This window comes from Archocentrus centrarchus, chromosome 6, assembly GCF_007364275.1.
Source record: "Archocentrus centrarchus isolate MPI-CPG fArcCen1 chromosome 6, fArcCen1, whole genome shotgun sequence".
Classification (NCBI taxonomy): Eukaryota; Metazoa; Chordata; class Actinopteri; order Cichliformes; family Cichlidae; genus Archocentrus; species Archocentrus centrarchus.
Window position 1 is genome coordinate 32,084,119 of NC_044351.1, and position 16,212 is coordinate 32,100,330.

At 40.4% G+C, this 16,212-nt stretch overlaps 1 protein-coding gene across 1 annotated transcript in view; it reads left to right on the forward strand.

The window, feature by feature from the left end:
- The window catches only part of necab2 (N-terminal EF-hand calcium binding protein 2), a 136,070-nt gene that overhangs the window by 79,973 nt on the left and 39,885 nt on the right, over positions 1–16,212 (forward strand). The window contains exon 8 of the mRNA XM_030731195.1: positions 10,221–10,300. Coding sequence (XP_030587055.1) covers positions 10,221–10,300 — 80 coding nt within the window. The remainder of the gene's footprint in view (positions 1–10,220; positions 10,301–16,212) is intronic.

Here is a 16,212-nt window from a genome sequence, read left to right on the forward strand (position 1 = left end):
TTGTTTACTCTCTGCTATGAGTGACTTCAGTATTTGTTGTAACCTTATTTGTAAGTTGTGTTATTTGTATGAGCAGTATGTGGATAATAGTTTGCGTCTATGGCTGCAGGTCTAGGACTGCAGATCGAACTGCAGTTGATTTAGCTGGAAGCTAAGTCTTGTTTACTTTACATCTGTTATAGACCTGTGTCTGTTAGACTAAAGATTTGAACTAAACTGAAATTTGAAGCAGACTTTTCTGTTTAAAACCAGGAGGGTTTTTTTTTTTTCTTAAATAGTTTTATGTTTTTGTTTTTGAAAACTCACTCCAGGATATTTGGCCATCAAACCTGACGCAGGTGCAGATATTTTTGAACACTATGTGTCAGAGATGGTGAAGATCATTGACAGTAACATATTGAGAGAACTGCTGGATAATAAAGCAGCGTCCAGTGGATACAGCATATAATGCACTTTTAGCTTCTTTATATTTTATCCAAAGAGGGGAAAAAACTTACAAAAGGAACTGTAAATTAAAAATATTAATATATACCGCAGCCACTTTAATACTAAATGGTAGGTAAACAATACTGCTAATTACACTGGTCAACAATGATTTTGCTACCTGGAGAAAAATACCTGCTATAAGGCATTTCAGGTATGCTGATTCCAAATCTATAATCAGAAATTCTCCAGCATGTCAGGTTCTTGAGTTATGCACATGTCAATATTTAGCTAATGTATTGCAGTCCTGGCGCTTCTCACACAAATGTAGAGTGTGCTAAGATTTTCTGATTTTGAAATTCCACAGAATTTAGCAATAATTTGGGTGATTTGGGGTGCTGAATCCAAATATGGTCATTAAAATCCAATCAACTAAATTTAACTGCCAATATTGAGGATCAACAATGCCAGGAATTTGCAATTTCTTATAGTGACTGCTTTGATCGGTCAATAGATTAAAAACAAAGTTTTAGTGCTACATCAAGTGATGGAAGAGTGTTTCTGGGGCCGTCCAAAGTGATGCCAAGCTCAAAGCTGGGATCTTTGATGGACCCCAAGTCCGTGAGCTTATTAGAAACAAAAACTTTCCCTCTAAGCTTAGACCCCTTGAACTAAGAGCACGGGAATCATTTGTTCAGGTGGGACAGAATTTCTTGGGCAGCCAAAAACTTTGAAGAACTGGTTGATGACATACTCGTATCATTCAAACATGGGTTGCAGAATGTCACTTAAGATTCACTTCCTTCACTCTCATCCTGACTTCTTTCCACCTAATTTGGGTGATGTGAGCGGTGAGCATGGTGAAAGGTTCCATCAAGATATCTCTGAAATGGAGACCGGGTACCAGGGGTGCTATAACGCAGACATGATGAGTGACTGCTGCTGGTTTCTACAGCGTCAAACTTCTGTGAAGCACAAGCACAAGAGCAAGCGTTTGTCACACTTTCGAACTGTTTAGGCCGACCAATTGTGGACTGGATTACTCTGAGATTCCTCATATGATTGATTTTTGGTATCTGTGTCTTTTTTTCAGATCAGTTCAGTTGTTTTTCTTCAGGTAGCAGACAAAAAGGTTTGTTGTGTTATTACAGTGTTATTACAGCTTTGTACCTTTTTTCAAACTAAAACTTACAAATGTGAGTAGCAAACAACTCCTGATTAGAAAGCTTCTTTGGTAAACCAGTGGAGCGTCTCAGTAAATGCACTGAAAGCTCAAACCTGCTGCAGGTGAATGTTTAAAGCCCATCAAAGTGCATATTATATATAATTCTGTTGCTCGTCTGACAGAAAAACAAATTCAGCACAAAGGAATCTGAAGGACTTTTACCCAAACAGTGTTTCACATTTGATGGATTTGCTTCAACACAAACATCTTTAATGAGCACAAACTCCACTTTACAGTCACTGTTTACTGTTGTTCTTAGTTACACAAATCACAACAGTCTGCAAAAAATATTATTGTTATATAATTATTGTTGCCTCAGCTTCTCTGTTTATCTTGTTTTTCCTTCTGAGGCATAAAAAGTAGTTGTGTAGTTGTACACAGATGACATTCAAAAGATTTTCAGTTCATGTTCTTCATAAAAAAAAAAAAAATATTTATTCATGACTTTCATCCACGTGTGGTGGAGGAACGAGATCAGCATCAAACTAAAGCACAGTGAATTTTCTCTGTGCAGTAAAAATACACATTAAACCTACTTTTTCTCATCCCATTAACAGCTATTCAGCATCAGAATGGCTGGTCAGTTGCTGTGGCTGACAGATAAAGTGCTGCTTGATTGCAGCATTTCGCTGCTCGGGCTTTAATTCAAGGGGCTGAAAAAATGTTACATGAAATGTGTTTTATGTAGCGTCCCATGTTTTCATGATCCCAAATGTTATTGGACAGATTAAGACATTCATGAAGAGAGTATTTTTTTTTTTTATGAGTGTCCTCCTCCTGGTGCTTGGTCAGACATTTAGTGAACGTCTGGCCGTAGAGCTCTTCACTGCATCTGTCTTCAGATGCTGTTTCTGTGTCTTTCTGTCTTTATTTTTGTGTTCTTTAGGTGAAATCTATCCATAACTGAGGTGACTGAGGTGGTAATTACACAATATTCCACTTTCTGACCTTGAAAAAAAATCCCTGCTCACTTTCACAGTACCTTTTGGCTTACTGTCTAGCCACAGCCTGAGGCACTGTTCACTCAGGTTTGCAGCACTTGACTGAACCTGAGCTGACAGACTTAAAAATTTAACCGGCTGTTTCTATCTTCTGTCACCTCATCAATTAACACTGACCCACTGTGCTACTGGGTGACATGCATCACCCTGCCCCTCGGTGTTCACAGGTTATGTTGCATGAATTGGATCGTAAGGTTTTCCGATAATTTTTCTTCCGGTCATTCTGGTGCAGATTAGTTTAGTTTGTCCAAAGAATGCTGTTTCAGAGCTTTTTTTTTAATGGATTCTCTAAACTTGCTTTTCTCTTAAGACTGGAGGCTGTATGTAGTAGTGAAATGTGTTAAACCCTTTTAGTGTTATTCTGAAGGGTTCTGTCTTCTGCTGATGTTCAGGCGTTTTTATGTTGCAGAGCTCAGACCCTAATGCAGAGCCCTAATGTTCCTGCTAGCTCTCTGATGGATTGGTATGTTTCTTTGCAGGCTAAGGACGGAGTGTTTCCCATGCACTGAAAGCTGCTTTGACCAAATGTTGTGGGTTCACAGAAGCAGAAGCTTCCAAATGCAAGTGACTAACTTGGAATAAATTTCAGACTTTCAACCTGCTTAATTCAGTTTTATTTAACTGCAAACTGCCATGACCTGTTCATTAAACTGAGTCATTAGCCCAATTATTTTAGTTTCCTTGAAAAAGAGAGGCAGCCATCTGCTGTGACTGGTAGGCAGCACGGTGGTGTGGTGTGGTGGTTTACACTGTTGCCTCACAGCAAGAAGCTCCTGGGTTCAAATCCACCATTTGGCCGGGTCTTTCTGTGTGGAGCATGTTCTCCCTGTGTCTGTGTGGGTACGCTGGCTTCCTCCCACAGCCCAAAGACAAGCAGTTAGTAGGGTTAGGTTATTCTAAATCACCTATAGGTGTGTGAATGGTTGTCTCTCTGTGTTAGCACTGCAGCAGACTGGCAACCTGTCCAGGGTGTACTCTGCCTCTTGTCCCATGCCTGTGGCAGCTGGGATAGGCTCCAGCCCCCCCTGTGACTCTGAATTGGATAAGCAGAAGCAGCTCGATGGATGGATGAAAAAAGGGCGGCAAACAAATTAAAGAGCTTCTCATGTGAAAGCCCTCAAGTGTGGACCTACTTGTACATAAATATACCATCTCTCCTTTTTAATATTTACTTGTTGGATGGCTCCTGACTCTAAAACCAAAGCGGAGAAAACCAGTAAACCAGCCTTTCATAGTACTTCATCGTGTCGTTGCCTTCTCTCTTCTCAGCCCCCCCCCCCCCATATCCACCCATTTCTTCTGTGCTGTGGGCTGCAAAGCAGCTCTGACAGCTCAGGTCCTTGATGTCAGCAGTGCTTTGTGTTCAGTCAGGACAAGGCAATTGATTAATGACTCCCCGACTCCTCGCTCCTCCACCTATATATTGGTGCCAGTGTGGTCATAATTTCCTCTTCCCTGACTTTGTGTTTTAAAACTGGCAGCCTGTGAATATAAACAGCAGGTGCCATTTGTTAACTTGTGTTTCTTGTATTAATGAACACTCCTATATCCTTAGGTAGGGTATTTATTATTGAAGTGTTGGGGGGGATTTCATTTAGCAACAGCTTTTATAAATACCAGCTGTCAATATTAAAACAGTGAACAGTAGGTAAAATGAGACAAATTATGATCTGTGGTTTTCCCGTAGTCATAGTAAAGTTGCTTTTTATTTGCCATAATAGCAAATCTATAATGGCATGTTCCCACCGAACACCGAGACCCATTACTAAATGACAGGCAGAGAGGAAATACAAAGCAGTGAGTGGGAGATGAGTGGAAAACAAAGACTGAGAGGAAAAGGGAGTAAGATGGAGAGGAGAGTGAGAAACTAAAAATATCCTCCAACTTAAAGTTAAGGAGCTCAAGTTGTGTTGTAGCCGTCTGCATTGCTTCAGTGCGTTTTCTGCTCTAAGTGCACCGCCGCTTTAGTGAAGAGATTTAATTGCAAATGAACTGCAGTTTACTGTTCGCTGCTTTTTCAGGCACACTCAGAATCAAGTGTGTGTGTGTATGTGTGCGTCTACATCACATACAGCAGTTATCTACTGCAGGAATGAGTGCCTTAGCTTGGGGAAAGCATGGACATACAGTAGATTATGCCATTACCCATACGCCCTTAGACAGAAATTTTCCTGCAAGCCTTAGATGACCCTTTACTGTTCCCTGCAGCTCTTACAGGAGTCCACATTCAAGTGAGATTTTACATTTGATCTGTTTAATTCAAACCTAGTAACTGTGGTACTGTAGTATTTTTGTTCAACCACTCAGAGCATGTAGCGAAAGTAGTGTCATGTTTACTGATGATGCCGTTTCTGTTGTTACTTTGTAAGCTGCCATCTCTTTTTGCTCTCCAGCCATAAGTGGAGGGAGTTCACTTACATGCCGTGATGATGCAGTTAACATGGTTCTTCTGTCTATACATAATAATATATACAGAATAATAGTGCAAATGTTTTTCATAACTATGTAAATTTCTGCTAATTTGAGACTAAATGCAATGGGCTCTTTCATATTATGCTGAGTTTTTTTTTAATGTGTGTGTCAAATATGCAGCAGCACGCCATTTATTTGCTAACATCCAGCTGTTCCAAACATTATGTTACTGTGATTGAAAGAAAAGGCAGTTTCCAAATGTATCCCAATCAGCTGAGACAGATGTCTGTTGGAATATGAAACACGCTCACTGGTAATTTAAGCCTGTAGAATATAGACTGAAAATGATTTTTCCCATTGATTGCATCTGCTGCCATAATCCCCTTATTTTTCTACTGTCAAAGTAATAGTAGTTGAAGTATTACGCACTGTTGAGTATTATGGTAAGATAAGCATGAAATACCAAATGTTCTGAACCACTGGGAAGATGGAATTTGTTCCTGACAAGATGTGCCCAGCACTGATAAAGGTGGAAATGGTCTTTGAGTGGATGGAAGATGGTGAGTGTGCCAGTATGAGGAGGGCAGATGAAGGGCCCTCAGTATTTTTTTTTTAATGTACATATAGTAAATGTTGGGACATTATCCTGTTTGCTGCAAGTTTGCTTTTATCCAGTTCATCTTGTTTTCTGTGTGACACTCCTATAAAAATAGATGATGATGTTTATTCTGTGTATAGTTCATACATCATATCAAGAAAGCAAGAACAAAGGCAAAATGCAATGAAAGCAAAGGAAAGGGCAAGTACATTACTAAAGTTCATGCACTCCATTTATGATAAAGTCGATATGAAATAATAAATTTTACATATTATGTGCATACTATACCCAAACAGGCGTAGGTGGAAGTTTGCAGTTTCTCTGGCCAAACCAGGACCAGCATCAGTGAAACCATTTACAGTTTGTATTACTGTTTTATTAATTTACTCATCAGGAGACAGCATTTATTGTGTTAAGTGTTGATATGCCACGTTTCCATCATGAACATAGATGTTACTGCGATCTTGGTTGGTGAGATCGTCCTTAAGGCAGCAGATTGCTTCTTGTGTTTTATGTCTGATTAATTTTTTAATAGGTTTGCATCTGTTGGTTTTGGCGTAGCTCTGCACTGTTGCAGAAACTGGTAGATGATCGCTTACATCATTTATTATTAATCCACTTATAACATTCCTGTCAACAACATTAGCAAATATATTATCAATGAGTGTTGCACTATGTGCGGATGAAGTCAGTGATGGCATTGTTCTCAGCTGGATTTAACAAATCTGTGCTGAAGGTCACCACAAACACATAATTTTCTTCTTAGTAACAAAATTCTACATCTTCTGCATTTCCTGTGTAAACATTTTTATACATGCTCCAGGGATCTGCAGTTTCTTTGACTTTCCAACTTCTATTTTTCAAAAGTTATGCACTCCATTATATTATCCAGTGCTAGGAACATTTCACCGATGATTCTACTTTTGTAGTTTTTAATCGGTATACAGGGCGACACCCCGTGTATGTATCCTAAGAGCAAAAATAAGATCTTACACTATGTAAATAGGTGTAATATAAATTTATCATGACAAAACTGACCATCTTTTAGAGACACTCAAATTTTGACAAGGAGATATGAGGATTAGTATATGACTGCCCACGCAGTTTGATTGACAGCTGCTCTGTGGGCAGAAGAATGCAAAAATCTCCTCACAGTGACTGGTTAGTTTGACACCACAGTGTTTACAGACTTCCTGTGTGTTCACATTTCATTTCTGGTTCTGAATTTGAGTTGAGCTTGAATCTCTTATTTTTTGTTTTTGGGCATGGCAGTACATTCAGAATTAATTAATTACAAAGCTCCTAATTAATTAGATTAATTTTTTTAATCGAGTCCCACCCCTAATATATATATATATATATATATATATATAAAATCATCATTTTAATTTCATCTGACAGATCACAGTTGACCATTTTCTTTTTTCAGTCCACGTTCACGTGCACTCTCTCTTCACACTCGTGGTGGTATAGAATAGAAAGTTAAATTAGGTGAATGTGGACAACCTCAAATCAGATTTAATTGAGTAGAAAGTCAATAGAGACCCCTCCACCCTGCTCCAAAATTTGAAGGTTGTAATTCCTCACACACTTCTATAATTGAGCTGGCCACTTATTTTCTAAGTCCATCAATATGACCAATGGGCTTTTATCTCCAACTGTCTCCATGGCTACAGACTATGGTTTAGTGTGTGTGTGTGTGTGTGTGTGTGTGTGTGTGTGTGTGTGTGTGTGTGTGTGTGTGTGTGTGTGTGTGTGCGTGCGCATATGTGTGTTTAGGGTGGAGGGAGGTAGCTCCTAATTGACTGGCTGTTAAATCTTTTAATGAAGAGTGGGCAGCTCGCTCTCCAATTAGCTGTGAGGGGACCATCGGGGGATGAAAAGAGGCCAGAAGCTCAGGAAGGAAGGAAGACGGTATAGGATGGAACTAGAGGAGGAGGCGTATTTGTCTAAAGTGGGTTAAATGAGAGGGAAACAATGTTTATTTTCCAGGATTTCTTCTCTGATTTTAAATGATATGAATACACAAATAAGCAATCATCAACGAAGACAGAAGGAAAAAGAATATTCCAGTTACCCTCTGCACACGCCATAAGAGCTGTCGAATATTTAAAGATTTAATGTCAAGGAATTTAACCTTACGACTCTGCAAACATAAGCAACGACTGTGACACACTCTGCATAATTACCGCAAACACATTAGTGCATCACAGTGAAGAAGAAAGGCTCAACACTGACTATTGTACATGCTCCACTGGGTCAGAATTGATGGGATGTGCTGAATTGTTTTATAGCACAGAGGAAGATTAAGGTGCTCTTCCTCCAGCACATATCAGATGCTGGAACTCAGACATTCAAATACAGAATTAATGTATGTAAAAAGATAATGCAAATAACATGGCAAACAACACATAGACCAGTAATAAAGCCTTATAAAGATAACCACAATGGACAAAAGTGGTGTGCAGAAGAATAAATAACATAGTCAAGAACAACATACCAGCTCACACAAGGCTTAAAATACAAATAAAATACAAATGAAATAAGACATAGAACATAAGAACAGCCATACAATAAAACAAAAAATAAAGTTGAAATAAACGGAATAAAATAAAGTCAACTCATCTCACAAGGTGCCAAAGGCCAAGGAGAAGAGATGGGCTTTGAGACGGAGGTGAGGCCTGTCTAATGTGCAAAGGCAGATCGTTCCACGTTTTCAGAGCCACAACGGCGAAAGCACGGCCCCCTCTGAGCTTACGCTTAGTTTTAGGCGTGAGCGATGGAGGAACAGTAATCCAGCCGAGTGGTGACAAAGGCATAATTTACTGTCTCAAAGTGCTGCACCAGAATGAATTGGCTTTATTTTGTCCAGCTGCCTCAGTTGGAAAAAGCTCGATTTAACCGCTGCCCTGATCTGACTGTCAAACTTAAGGTTTGTGATGGTTGGCTTGATATACTGTGGCAGCAGAACCCAGATCCACAGGGGGGGGTCTGAGGGGTTACCACCATCCATCACTTCTGTCTTTTTCTCACTGAAATTTAGAAAGCCAATCGGGCCTTTCTGTTGTCCAGACAGTTAAGCAAGAGTCTAACAGAGTATGCATCATTCCTTTTAAGAGGGACATAAATCTGACTGTCGTCCGCATAACACTGGAATGAAATGTCGTGCTTCCTAAGTATGGAAGTGGGAGCAAATAGAAAGACAAGAGAAGGGGGCCTAAAACTGAGCCCTGTGGGACTCACATGAGAGACGAGGAGAATATGCAGGAAGGTCCATAAATATTTAGACACAGCTTTTGTAGTTTTGCCTCTGTACACCAAGTGCAGATTTTCAGCTTTTATTCAAGGAGTTTAAAACAATTATTGCATTAACTGCTTAGGAATTACAGGCGGAGGTTAATTTAGAACCATTGTCACTGTCCAAATACTTGTGGACTTAACTGTGTAGTAGTAGAATTTTCTAATCTGATGGCTGAGCAGGTCTGCATTGATTGTCGGGACATTTAAAGATTGATGCAGTGGCGTATGATGTCACCTACTGAGTTGCATGTACTGTATCCATACTTAAAATATTATCTTAAAGCCAAAGCTAATTTGGAGGAACCTTGTGTGGCTGAGCATCTGGAAGTCACACTGGAATAAGAACCAATTAAACAGAATACCTCAAAGGAGCCGGCTTCCCATTCCTCCATTTCTTTACTGTCTCTGAACAGGCCAAGTTCCTTCCGATAAACAGATATAATTGCATATTTATCAGCTTCTTTGAAACTCCCAGTTTATATGAAATATTCAGAATTTCACAATAGAAGTGAAAAGTAAGAGACAGTGTAGCATTAGGTGGTATAATTGTGTGTACTGTACAGTACTGGCTCCATGTAGCTTTTTTTTTTTTCTTTTTTGTACTCTCTGCCATTTGTCAGAAATACAGTGCCATGAAAACTTAGTTGCTCCCTTCCTGATTTCTTAATTTTTTGCATAATTGTCCCACTTAAATGTTTCAAATCATCAAACCAATTATTATCATAGCTTTTTCCCTTTAATAAATGAAATCATCATTTAAAAACTGCATTTTGTATTTACTCGGATTATCTTTGTCTAGTATTAAAATTTATTTCATGATCTGAAACAATTGTGAGAAATATGCAAAAAAACTAAGAATCAGGAAGAGGGGAAATACCTTTTAATGTCTGACAGACAGCAGTAACACACAAAAAAAAGCACTGCTACACAAAGCAAATAACAGGGGGAAATGCTTTTTCTGAGCACTTTCCATGGAGATCAGAAATCACAGTACCATATATCTCTGGCACCTCCTCTCCACCTAAAGACTATTACATTACTGAGGATGCTGTAAATGAGTTCATATCATATGTAACTGATATGGTGTGATCGCTATAAAAGAAATAGACCAACAGTGCATTTATTTCACTACGCGTAAGATGTATTTGAATGAACGTTATCTAGCTGCATCATTTCTGAGCATAAACCACAAAGAAAGTGATGCAAGTGTGTTTGTTCAGTGCATTTAGACTCTGTGTGTGTGTCTCTCTCTGTGTTGCAGGTGCAGTGGAGGTGAGGAAAGAAGGTCTGGAGATGCAGATCAACCGTCTAGCTGAACTCATCGGACGACTGGAGAATAAGGTGAGGAGCACACAGACATTAATTTTGTGAGTTTTCTCAGAAGGGTGGCTGGGCTCAGCCTTAGAGAGAGGGTGAGGAGCTTGGACATATGGAGGGATCTCGGAGTCAAGCCAGCGCTCCTGTGTGTCAGAAGGAGCCAATTGAGGTGGTTCAGGCATCTGATCAGGATGCCTCCTGGGTACCTCTCTTCTGAGGTTTTCTGGGCATGCCCAACTGGGAGGAGACCCTGGGGTAGACCCAGAACACACCAGAGAAATGATCCGAGCTGGGAATGCCTCAGGATACCCCTGGAGTAACTGGAAAAAAGCTGCTGGAGAGAAGGATGGTCAGGAATACCCTGCTTAGCTTGCTACCAATGCAACCTGAGTTCAGATAAGCGGAAGAAAATGGATGGATGGCATGGATGGAGTTTAGGGCTCATTAATTTCTGCATTCTGACTCATATTTAAATATGGTACGCAACAGCTCTGATACTAGAAAGTAAAAGCAGAGCTGTGTGTGCAGGCGTGTGCGGACATATCTGTGTAGAAATCTGAAACAGGACCTCAGCTGCCTGTAACACTCTGCACATGATGTATCCTTGTGTGCGTCTTCCACTGGGACCCCCCCCCCCCCCCCCACTCCCTCCCTTTGATGCTGCGTGTCAATTTCAGTTGAGTTCAGTTAAGTTCTGCTCTTTTCATCAAAATATCAGTATTACTAAGAGACAGCAATATGCAGCCTCTGGTCTTCGTACTTGTTCTCTGCTTTTCAGCTGTAAATTGAAACTGTGCCGCTTTCTTAAAAAGCAACAATATTTCCACTCAAAGATGGTTTTGTGCTGACTCTTAGAACATTGCTCCAAATGTGCAAAAACACTCCCCAGCAAACCTTTTTTTTTCCCCGTAAATGTTCACTGTTGGAAACAAACTACAGCATTCAGTGCCTCATTTTGGATTTTTGAAACTTTAATGTCAATTCAAGCACGGTTACCCAATGGTTTCATGTTTCTGAGTTGAGATCTGCGTGACTGAACGAACTTTAAAGGGTCCACAAGTGCTGAGTTCATCATCTTGTGACCTTTTAGAGTCATCATGTAAGACTACTTTAGGGATCTAAGTTTTATCCCTCATATTATAATACAAGTTCCTCCCTAATGAGACTGTAGGAATGGATGATTAACACCATAAAGTGATTTAATATAGACTTTCATCCCCCTAACCCCAGTAAGTGCATGTCTTTGGACTGTGGGAGGGAACCGGAGTACCCGGGAGAACACACGCAGACACGAGGAGAACATGCAAACTCCTCACAAAAAGGCCCGGGACAAGGTGGATTCAAACCCAGACCTTCTAGCTGTGAGGCAGCAGTGCTAACCACCACACCACCGTGTGGCCCTATTGTCAAATTTCAGTGAAATAAAGTTGTATACGCAGGAAATATTTTGTGGTAAAGCCTAAAAATTTCTGCAGTTTTAGTGAATAACCACTTTGAATTGAGTTCAACCTTAAAACAGATGAGTGGACTGTGAGAACTGAGCTCCACTGCTGTCTCATTTATTATAAAGCACTAGTTATCCTTTCGACACTAGAAATCTTCTATCAGACACAAACGGCTGAAAGTCAGTGATCTTTGTCCTCATAACTTTTCCTCTGACCAAGCTGTCAGCATGTGGAGGATTTGTTAGTTTGATATGTTACATTGGGCAAATTGCGTACACCAGAGCGGCGTGCTGAAGGTCAACAGGGGACAAAAGAGAGAGAAAAGTGTTGCAGGAGGGAAAAAAATGAAAGCCACTGGGGGTTAATGAGGAGTTGGGAGTGGGCAGGCAAGTGGTGGAGGGGAATGAGAAGAAAGTATCACAGTGCATATTTTTCCTCACTTCTCCTCCAGTCAAAGATGCCTCTTCTTCATCCTTCATCCTCCCTTCTGTCATTCTTGCAGCTTTCCTTTCCTTCTCCCCTCTCTCCCCTCTCTCCCCTCTTTCGTTCCTCTGCGTTGCCTGCATCTTATTCAGAATTGAACATGTTAAAGCTAATGGAGCCCCGGCAGACTCAGCTGTCTTTAGGAGAGCAAGCCACTACAGCAGAAAGAGCTAAGAATAACTAAACACTATGCGCTGCCATGGGGGAGGAGTAGAAGCGAGATGTGGGAGGATAGAGGGGAATCACATTAAAAAAACGGATGGGAAGAAGGGGAAAAAACTGCTTGTGTGAACAGAGTTATATCATCAACCACAATGCCTCTTTAGAAACAACCTTAAGCCCTCAACCTTTCACGGCAATTTAAGATACGGCAATTTATCCAGGTTTAAGTAAATCTGTTTGACTCAGTCAAGTAAACCCCATTTTGGCAGGATTGATTGAAATACTTCTTACCAAGGAACTGTTCAATAATCACCTGCAACCATAAATCCTCCAGAGAGTCAATTAGTCTGCCCTTCCAGAGACTGTGGCACACAGGAAATCTTTCACACAGTCGACTAAATGCTGTGTTTTTTACTTGTTTAGATGGCAATAAAACTCAAGAATTCATACTTACATGATGATGAAAATAGGCATTGTTGAATTGAAAGTTAAAATTTCTGCAAAGAGAGGAAGAGACGAGACTGACAGAGCATTCATTTATCAATTATTTTACTATTGTAACAAGTTACCTATGAAAAAGCACTTGACAGTTGAAAAGTTCTTTTTTTCTCTTTATTTTTTGTCCATCATACATTGTCTGTTGTATAGAATTAGTTATTGTTGTCTGTGTGTGTGTGTGTGCGGCTATCAGAAACGGCAGCACACACACTTAGACGATGTCCCCGGGAGTGTAAGGCCTTTAACAAGCAGGACTGAGTCCAACGATGAGCGTGTCAGGCAGATGGTGCGTGGAGGCTGTAGGGACACAAATCTTGAGTGACAATCAGACACTGTCCCGGTTCATGCCCCAGCACATCTGCGATCAGTCGAACAGTTAGCCAACAATCCCCACGCACCATCGACACGCTCAACGTTGGACTCGAGGGCCTTCCCCTCCTGGGGTCGTCTTTCCTGTCCTTGTGTCCCTCTTTGAACGTCTTGGACCACTCAAAAACACGTGAGCATGTTTAGACTTTATATGAATGAGTATCTATACTGTGTAGTGACACAGGCCCTCCTTTATTTGCACCCAAATGCTGTTTAAACGCTCCTTTAAATTTACCGCTGCAGCCCCACGCTTTTGCGAGATCACTGAGATGCCAGTTTGTGCAGAACAGACTTGTGTTTGGAGACGTGTGATAGGTTATTTGTGGTGGATTTTTTTTATGTTTTTTTTACAAAATACGGCACAGTTGCTCAAGATTAGGATGACACATGAGATTTGAAAGGGTAGGCTAGGGTACAAGAGGTCGCCAGGTAATACTAGTACTGTGTGAACAAGGATTTAGGCTCTCTTTTACTTCAAATCAAGAAACAGTTTCTTTATCAAAGCTTAATTGTGAAGCTTCAGTTTTAAGGATATAACTGAGAATTTACAGTGTAGTTGTCAGTGATATAAGAATAAAATATCTCTTGCATAGTTTGAGTATAATATGAAAGAAGAATGAAGTCCCGTTTTTAAATAAATAATGATGTATTTTATTTTGGAGGTCCTGCGGCAATCAATTTTCCGCATTGGTGAAAGCTCTGATTTCAGAATAGAGAAGAAGAGGAAGTGCCTTTAAAATTACACTCGCACTAAGAACAGCAGAAAATCACAGCACGTGGGAAAAAAAATAGGTCACCAAACTTTTATGTTGGAAAATGTATTTTCAGAATAATGAGAGCTATAGAAAATCGCATGAATAGGCATTTTCTGCTGGATTAAATTTACAGGGCACCAGACAAAACACTGCAGAAGTCGTACGGGATCAAAGCAAAAGCTTTGTGGAGGTGTCTTAAATGTGTCTTTGCGTCTCACTTTTCTTGAGGATTACCTGCGTGAGTCTCAGCATTAAGACTGCGCAGGTGTCTGGAAGAGGAGATGATATTATCACACCGCGTCACACTGAATCATGAATTGTTTACTCAATGAATAATAATCCAGCTACACACTGAGTGATGTTGTACATGGTGAGATGAAAATAGTGTCGTGCTTTGGCACCTTTTGCTGGGAGATCACACTGGAAATCCTGTTACCTGCAAACCCTCCTCTGTTGCTCTGTCTCGCTTTCAGATTCTCCTGCTATCATCCTCGTTCCTTGCTTGCAAAATATCATTATTTATTTCTGTGCACCAGAGACCAGAAAATTTGCTTCCCTTGAAAACATCAGCCTCAGGATGATGGGCTTTCATTGTAGAGGCACATATGGACTCTTTTATCAGCAAAAGTATGCAATGTTGTGTTTGATAACTTTAATTGTCCTGTAATCTGGAGTTTGCACATTGAGATGTAGACATGTGTGACAAAATAAGGTGCACTAACATGTTAGTCATATCAGGTTTGTAAGGTATTATATTAGCTTGTTAGGGACCTCATGTTGCAGAAAATAAATGTTAATGCAGGTTTAATGGAACGCATGGCATTAGTACAGCTCCTTAGCACACCGCCTCGAGAAAGCGCCAATGGGTAAACGAAGCTGTTTCACAAAAAAATGTATTTCAGTGTAGCAAAATAGCAGGCAGCGAGTCTTTTATGTACTGAACAGCCAGCAGCACATGGCACCTTTCATTTCAGTCCAGCTGTGACCGTACTGTGTCACATTAAGCTCAAATCATTCATCCCTGGATTTGGTGTGTGCGAGCGTCTGTGTGTCACCTGCCCACTGTGCCGGACGCCGTGATCCTGCTGAGTCTGGTAAAAGTCTCGGTTGCCCTCGGAGTGCCACGGACACCATTCAAACAGCGCTAGTCATCAGTCACCTTGGTGACAGACACCCGCAGCGCCTGCTGTGATTTATTAGGACAGGTTTATACGAGTCTGACTCACAGGCAGTGAAAGTGGAGGGGAAAACTAAAAATCCATGTCTTGTCATCTTTGCACACGGTCACTGTACTATCATGCCCAGCTGGCTTTGCTGCTTTCTTCCCTGAAGAGTATATTTGAACTTAACTTTAGTTTTAATTGTGTCTTTCCCTTAATTGACCTTCTAAATGCCTCTCCTGAAGCATGGGTATCTAATTAGAGCAATGCTCATTATCTAAAAACATGAGGAAAAAGTTGAAGGAGTGTCACTGGCTTGTTGCTCTGAGGTTGTTTATTTTCTGATTCACAGTTTTGATTGGGTAGAAGTAAAAAATATGTTTTGCTGGAGTTGTTTTGGCTTGCTGGAGATATGCTCAGGGCTTGCTGCTCCTGAGCATATCTCATCCATAGAGCCCAGTGATGTTCTTTATGGCCTTACAGCCATGGAGCTGCTCTGGTTGGATTTGGAGGTGCAGTTCAGGTGGAAATTTTATAGCTCACAGCCTAAAGGATTAGTATTATTATTATGCCTTGATAGTACTACACCATAAAAAACAAACAAAGAAAAAACAGTTCTGCTCTTGGTTTCTATTTCTTCTTTTTGACTGATCAGCTGGTCAGGATGTGTTGACTCTTTGACTGGTACATGCAGATTTAGCTTCAATCTGTTACAATTAGATTAGACATTCAGCTGCCATGTGCATATTTACGAACCTTTTACAGAATTCTCATTTTAAAAAGCATCTGCTGGAAATTTTTAATAGATAAGCTTGAAAAGGAGCTTCCAGGCTCAGCACTCTCTCCTGACTGATTTAACTGTATGGTGGCACCGGCAGCCGGCACACTGGCATAAATCCATGTAAACATCAGCTGTGTCAGCAACAGTTAGCTCTAAAAATGGGAGAAAACACAGAGAAATGATCCAGCAGCTTTATTAAGCCTGAATGCAAAAGAGGGAAAACACAGTGTTGACTCATCAAACTAAAATTTTTAATTGAATTTCCTCTAAACTTCCTATCCTG